Genomic DNA, 7,500 nt, shown 5'->3' with positions numbered 1-7,500 from the left:
ATAGCTGGCTACCCCCACCACCTGTGGGGTGTATGTGTAACTGTTGTTTTTTAATTGCCTTATGCATGAGCTGTGTATATCTGTGATGCAGTGATCGTGAAGCCCAAGACAAATTTCCTCTTGGGGACAATAAAGTATAGACCCTTTCAACAATAAAAACAAAAACAATGCTATTGCTAACTTACTTTACTTTACTTACTTACAGCATGGTAAGGCAACCTTTAGATGTAGGATTTGATGCTTGGTTCCCTTTTTCTAGTATGTGTGTGCTTTTGTGGCCTGTAGAAGTAACCTTATTGTACATGAGTGTACTTGTGCGTAGAGTGTTGATTCCATGGCCAGTCAAACATCCAATCGTAAGTCAGACCCAGACCAAAGTGAAGACATGTCTGCTAGAGTCTAAAACAGTAACAGTAACCTCTGATTGGTCAATGAGCTTATATTGCACCAATGCGTACCTCTGGTGTTGGTTTGCTTGTGTGACCAGGCACACTGAAAGGAGGCAGGTGTGTGTTTGTGTGTGTGCGTCTTTATGTACAGGATGGATTAAGTGCACAAATTACTCCTCAGCTCAGACTGGGACACTGAATATGTGTGTGTGTGTGTGTGTGTGTGTGTGTGTGTGTGTGTGTATGTGTGTGTGTTCATCTCCAGCTCTGTCATCTCCTATGCTCATCTGTGCTTTCCCATGAAATAACAATAAACAGCACTACGGTCAGAGTAAACACACTTATAGAGATCTTGTACAGAGCCCCAGGTTATGAGAACACACACACACACACACACACACACACCACAGAAACGGCTTGTTCTCTATCTCTGTTTCACTCGCTCAGAGCAGTGGGTTATGAGAGGGTTGTGACACACAGACACGGACACACACACAGACACACACACACACACACACACACGGACACACACACGGACAGGCCTTATCTCTCTCTCTCTCTGTCTTGTGGGGCTGTGTAGTTCAGTGAGCTTTGCTGGCATGGCCTCAATAAAAACACCAAAAAATCCCAACAGTGTCTGATTTTGACATTCTAATGGAGTTTGTTCTTTCCCTCTCCTCCCCCCCTCTCCCCTCCTCTCTTTCCCCCTGTTCTACCCCTCTCCTCCCCCCTCTCCCCTCCTCTCTTTCCCCCTGTTCTCCCCCTCTCCTCCCCCCCTCTCCCCTTGTCCCCCGTCTCTCTCAGACCCCCAGTGCGTGGGCTGGAGGAGTGCCAGGAGAAGAGGAACAGTTTACACAAACGCTCGGCATCATGGGGCAGCACCGACCAGCTCAAAGAGGTCAGCCACGACTTCGCTCTTTCTTTATTTCTCTCTCTCCCTCTCTTTCTTTCTTTCTTTCTTTCTTTCTTTTTCTCTTTCTCTTTCTCTTTCTCTTTCTCTTTCTCTCTCTCTCTCTCTCTCTCTCTCTCTCTCTCTCTCTCTCTCTCTCTCTGTTTCATGTTGCTGTTGGAAGTTCTAGAGCTCCATGTTGAGAAAATCAAGGAAACAACAAACACAATGATGAAACAGCTAATGACTTAGTGTGTGTGTGTGTGTGTGTGTGTGTGTGTGGCTCACTGAATGAAAGATGAGTTGGAATGGAATGAAATAGCTTTTTTGTTTTCAATGTCCCTTGGTGTCACATAGTTGTGACATACTGGATCGAAAAAAAAAAAACTTCTGTCCTTTCTTTTTTCCTTTCTTTCTCTCATCCACTTTCTTCCCTTCTGTTAATCTTTCATGCTTTTGTCTCCCTCTTTCTCTTCCTCTCTCCTTTCTTTCTCTCTCTCTCTCTCACCTCTCATCTCCTCCTCCCTCGCTTTTGTCCCATTCAGTTTGGGAGACACAGAGGTTGAGTTGGGGGGGTTTGTGTGTGTGTGTGTGTGTGTGTGTGTGTGTGGATTGGGGTCAAGGAGGCTTGGTGTCTCCCCCTTCGTGTCATTATCATGTTATTCAGCAAGGCCCCAGTGAACCCAGAACTGCCCTTGTGTCAGGTCATGTTACACCCCTCCTACACACACACAAACACACACACACTGATGAGTCTTCTGGCAGGTTTATAAACTGTCAACTGGCCTGTCTAGTCTCCTATTCATCTGTTCTTTCCAGCACAACAACTTTCATCCTCCTCCAGATCTCTCTCTCTCTCCCTCCTTTCAATTCAATTCCCCTTTATTGGCCCTTCAGGACATCAAACCCAGAACATCATGATAGATAAGACTTACTTCATCCTCCCTATGGCATTCAGTGACATATTTAGCAGCAAGATCTGTCTGCTTTCTCGGGCAGTACTTCCTCTCCCAGGTTTGAACTCCTCTCTCTCTAATAAATTAATATTTTTACATTGAAGAAGAAAGTGCACCTCCTGCCTCAACCTCACCTGTCGTACAGTGACCACAGACTCTTTGCTCTCCTCGGCAACCATGACTTTCTTAGTCTGCCTTTTTTCTATGGCTAGGCTGTGGTCACTGAGTCTGTATTTGGTCAAGATCTGTCTCTGCTTTATATCTCTGACAGTAGAGAGATATTCTTCTAATCATATTTAGATTTTTTTATGGCCGATAACATTCTAGTTTGTTTTGTTTTTTTTGTTTCATTATGCCAATGTTCCAAATATTTTCTTTTAGATTTCTGGATAATCTGGTTGAGATTTAGTCTAAAAGCAGAGCTTGGCTGAGAGAGTGTATTAGTATTTGTTGAGGGGATTACTTAGTCTCAGCACAAGCTGACTCAGGACTCTTGTCGGGGTTCAGATCCTGAGTTTTTGCTTTCTGATGAAATGCAGTGTGTCTCTGGGACTTGTTTGGAGATGCATCCAGAATTTAAGTGCTCTCTTTTTGTATGTTGATGGCCAATGGGAATCTGCCTAATTCAGCCCTACATGCATTGGTTGGTGTTTTCTTTTGGATTTTTAAAATTAATTGACAGAATTCTGCATGTAGGGATTCTACAGGATGCTTGTCCCATCTAGTGTAGCTGTGCACACTGAGTGACCCCCATACCTCACTTCCATATAGCACAGGGCTGGAAAAACACAGTCAAATATTTTTGCACCAAACTTTAATTGGTATGTTTATGTTCCAGAAGTTTATTTTTTATTGCATATAGCTCTGCAAGCTTTTTCTTTTAGAGCATTCACTGCCATGCTAAAGCTCCCTCATGCAGTTATGATCAAGCGAGGTAAGTACTGCATGGTGTGATCTAGGGGTATGCTACATTGAAAGGGTATCTGTGTTTCTTTCTCTCTCTCTCTCTCTCTCTCTCTCTCTCTTTTCTTTCTTTCTTTCTTTTCTTTCTTTCTTTCTTTCTTTCTTTCTTTCTTTTTTTCTTTCTTTCTTTCTTTTCGTTCTTTCTTTCTCTCTCTCTCTCTCTCTCTCTCTCTCTCTCTCTCTCTCTCTCTCTCTCTCTCTCTCTCTGGTGCTGTAGGAGAAACAGTGTTGCCAAGGCACATATAGTATAGAAATTCAAACAAATAAAAACATCGAATCGCATAACAGTATGTGTATTAGTATGTGATTAAAACATAAGCGGTCAGACAGAAGTAACACACACACACACAGAGAGATGGAGAGAGAGAGACACTTTCAGTCCTTCATTCCCTTCCAACCTGTCTCCTCTTTCTTCCTCCCCCTTCCTCTCTCTCTCTCCCTCTCTTCTCTCTCTCTCTGATATGTTGACATTCTTCAGTGTAGCCCCATGTGCTCTTAGTCCTAACCCACTGATGTTAATCGTGTGTGTGTGTGTGTGTGTATGCTAGCTCCCCCTGACTATGAGGGTATTGTCTTTCTGTCTTGATCAGCTCTGAATTATCATACTATCAGCATATCCACACACACACTCACACTCACTCACTTACTCACTCACTCACACACACACACACACACACTTACACACACTCACACTCACTCACACTCTCTCACACACACACACACTCACACTCACTCACACTCTCTCACACACACACACACACACACACTCACTCACGCATGCAGCTCGTCTTCCTTTCCCCACTCTGTCTCACACTGTGAGATGAGAAAATATTTGGAACATCAGCACTTCTTGCGCACACACACACACACACACACACACACACACAATTCTGCTGAATAATAATATTAATAATTCTGGAATGCCGGTGGGGAGGCTCCTTGGTTGTCTCAAACACAAGAATACATTATCTACAATTGCCTCCCCAGATTAAAGGGGCCTCGTTTCTCTAGCTACGCCCCAGCATGGGAATGCATGGCTGGGCTACGGGCAGCAGCACTGCCCCCTGCTCTTTGTAGAGGTCGTGGGGAGCCTGGGGCTGCAGTTGGGGTTGGGGGGGCTGGGATTGGGGGGCGACAGGGCGGCGTGACATCAGTAAATACAGGCTCAAGTACTGCAGATTTATGAGTTAAATGACCAGAGAGGAACTCTCAGCACCCACAGGAGGTCTGACAAGCCTGACATGCACACACACACACACACATGCACACACACACACACATGCACAACACACACACGCACACAAAGAGATATACACATGGCTACTCATGCATACATGAATACACTCGCACATACATAGTCATAGCAGTACCTAGAGTGTCTGTCTACTTTTATACACATACTCGAACTCACGCACCTACACGCATTATAGACACGTATGCACACACAGACATATCCACGCTCTCACACACACAGACATATCCACGCTCTCACACACATTTTGATTTATGGAGGACCCTGGGAATGCCATGGGATCAGTAGGAGGCACACACACACACACACATATACACATTGTCTGTCAAATGCTTACATACAAAGATATACATATTAAAAGGGAAACCAGGCAACGTTTTTGTGTTAATTACTCATCTTCTAAGTCATATATGGTTAAATGACTCATTACAGGGTGAATGAAGACTCTTCATCCCGCCCCTACTGCTTGTAGGAAGAATATCCCCGCTTGGTAAGTTCAGTGGTTTTACCCGCCCGACGAAGCAGGATCAGTTTCCATCCTGCATCCACAGCACAGAGGCAGGCTAAATAAAACGCCACCGATTGTTGCAAACGGTGTATAATGGCAGAGCCGCTAATAGCAGCCAAAACCCTTGACAGAAGATGCAAAGAAAAGGAAAAGAGCTTCAGACCGAAGCGAGGGGGGGAGTTTCGTAGAGAAAAAGCATCAGGCTTGCCTGGTGTCCCTTTAAAATTGACAGACTCTCTCTCTCTCTCTCTCTCACTCACACACACACACACACACACTCCGTTATGACACACACACTGGGTCCAGGACACTTGAAGCACATGGTTGGAGTTTGAGTTGTCAGGGTGGGCTGAGGGTGAAGACGGGGTTAATCCAGAACAAACCAGGTCAGAGTTCAAAGGTGAACCCCGCCAAGTGGAGTCGGGTCAGTAAACAGCCTGCAGGGTCTCCCTGTGAGCGATGAGGGATGCTAGCAGGTAGCACCGCGAGAGAGAGAGAGAGAGAGAGAGAAGGCAGAGAGAGATAGAGGGATAGGAAAAGTTGTTGAGAGAGGAATGCACAGGGAGAGAGAGAGAAAGAGAGATGTTCGCAGATAGCAAAAGATTGAAGGGTTCTGTAAGAGGAGTCAGAGTCATTTTTCCTCAGCACGGAGAATGGATGAACAGGGAGAAGATGGGAAGAAAAGAGAGATGGAGAGAGAGAGAGAGATGGAGAGAGAGAGAGAGGATGGAGAGAGAGAGATGGAGAGATGGAGGATGAGAGGCAGAGAGGAGCAAGGGACAGAGGAAAAGTTGTTTAGGAAACTTGCAGGTCTCAGCAGAGAGAGAGAGAGAGAATGAGAGATGGGGAGAGAGAGTGGAGAGAGAAGAGAGGATGGGGAGAGAGATGGGAGAGAGAAGAGAGATGGGGAGAGAGATGGAGAGAGAGATGAGAGAGGTGGAAGAAAGTTGGCCACAATTTTAGGGTGGAAAACTTTCCCCCCTCAGCAGAGTTCACAGGTGAACTTAGGACAACCTGTTGATTATGTGATTTTAGGTGGAAGGCCACATTGATCTTTTCAGGCGCTGAACTGAATGTGTGTGTGTGTGTGTGTGTGTGTAAGACAGCCTCCTGTAAAGCATTAGATATATCTCACTGTAATAGAAGTATTCACTTGCATGCCTATTAGAGAGAGGCTAGCATCTTGTAGTTTAGCGATGATACTAACATGCCGTTCAGCGATGACTATGTGCTTGTCATAATAAGTGGACTTCATTAGAGTTGGTTATTGGTGGCAGTCAGTGATGTTGGCGTGCCATTCCCCAATATCTGCAAGGTAGTGAAGACACACACACTCACACAGATATATACATGTCTACTCATGCATACAGGAACACACTCACACGTGCATAGCCTTAGCAATACTTACAGTACAAGCAAGTCTATCTACTTCTATACACACATACACCTATATATTATAGACATACGTCAGTGATGTTAGCGTCCCTTTTCTCAACGTCTGTCAGATAGTTATTATGACTTCAGCAGATAGTTATTATGACTTCAGCAGTACTGATAGAGCTCCTCTGTTTAGTATTAGCATGCTAGCATAAGGCTTGGTTAGCCTAAAGAAGACCTCTTTGCATCAGATTCTGTTGGAGGTTATGCAGGTACTTTGTGGTTCGACCTCCATCTCTCTGCTAAAACAGCTCAGACAATTCTCCTTTTTCCTTTTTCTGTACAGTCAACCAGACATGCACTACTGCTTTAAAGTCATTTAGAAATGTCCTTGTTTTGAAAGAAAGAAAGAAAAGCAATTATCTCTTAAAACTATCAACAACAATTCCTTTCATGTGGATGTTAGTTTCTATTCAAACACTTAATGCACATTTTAATGGAAATTGGGGGCATTTGTAAGTGACCCACGGCTTTTGATCTCTAGTGTATAGACTAGACATAATTGTTGAAGTTGTTGTGTTTGCAATTGTGTTTGATATTAAGACGAAGGCAGTATGTGTGAACAGGTAAATGTGCAAGTGTGTGTATGCGTGTGATTGAGGGTGTAGTGTTTGTGTGTGTGTACATGCAGGTTAGAGTGTGTGTATATATATATATGTGTGTGTGTGTGTGTGCGTGTGCGTGTATCTATATATGTGTGTGTGAGGAGATGTGAAGTATGTTGGATTGTTTCTGATGTTCTGAGGGTGATAATCAGGCAGGAATGCATAAAGCACACAGGCATGTTCCTCTCTTTCTTTTTCTTTTCTTTTCTTTCCATCCCTCCATCTCCGTGTTCCACCCTATCAAACACTCTGTCCATCCCAATTTCTCACTCTCTCTCGTAAAAGGGATGTACACACCCCCCCCATGCAAATTATTTAGTAATGAGCAGAATGTTTTAAATGAAACTTAAATGACAGTTGAAATGAGACGCTGACTAATGATGGATGTTTTCTCCTCCGTCCGCTGACTAATGATGGATGTTTTCTCCTCCGTCCGCTGACTAATGATGGATGTTTTCCCCCGTCTGAGACTAGCAGATGATGTTTTTCAAACGTCTGTCC

The 7,500-nt window shown here is 44.3% G+C and overlaps 1 protein-coding gene across 1 annotated transcript in view; it reads left to right on the top strand.

The window, feature by feature from the left end:
- The window catches only part of LOC125291658 (protein FAM117B-like), a 37,650-nt gene that overhangs the window by 21,565 nt on the left and 8,585 nt on the right, over positions 1 to 7,500 (top strand). The window contains 3 exon segments of the mRNA XM_048238479.1: positions 1,194 to 1,211; positions 1,213 to 1,287; positions 1,824 to 1,839. Coding sequence (XP_048094436.1) covers positions 1,194 to 1,211; positions 1,213 to 1,287; positions 1,824 to 1,839 — 109 coding nt within the window.

The sequence above is a fragment of the Alosa alosa genome, chromosome 3, assembly GCF_017589495.1.
Source record: "Alosa alosa isolate M-15738 ecotype Scorff River chromosome 3, AALO_Geno_1.1, whole genome shotgun sequence".
NCBI lineage: Eukaryota > Metazoa > Chordata > Actinopteri > Clupeiformes > Clupeidae > Alosa > Alosa alosa.
Note: the sequence above shows the minus strand (reverse complement) of the source record. Positions and strands in the feature narration are given on the sequence as shown.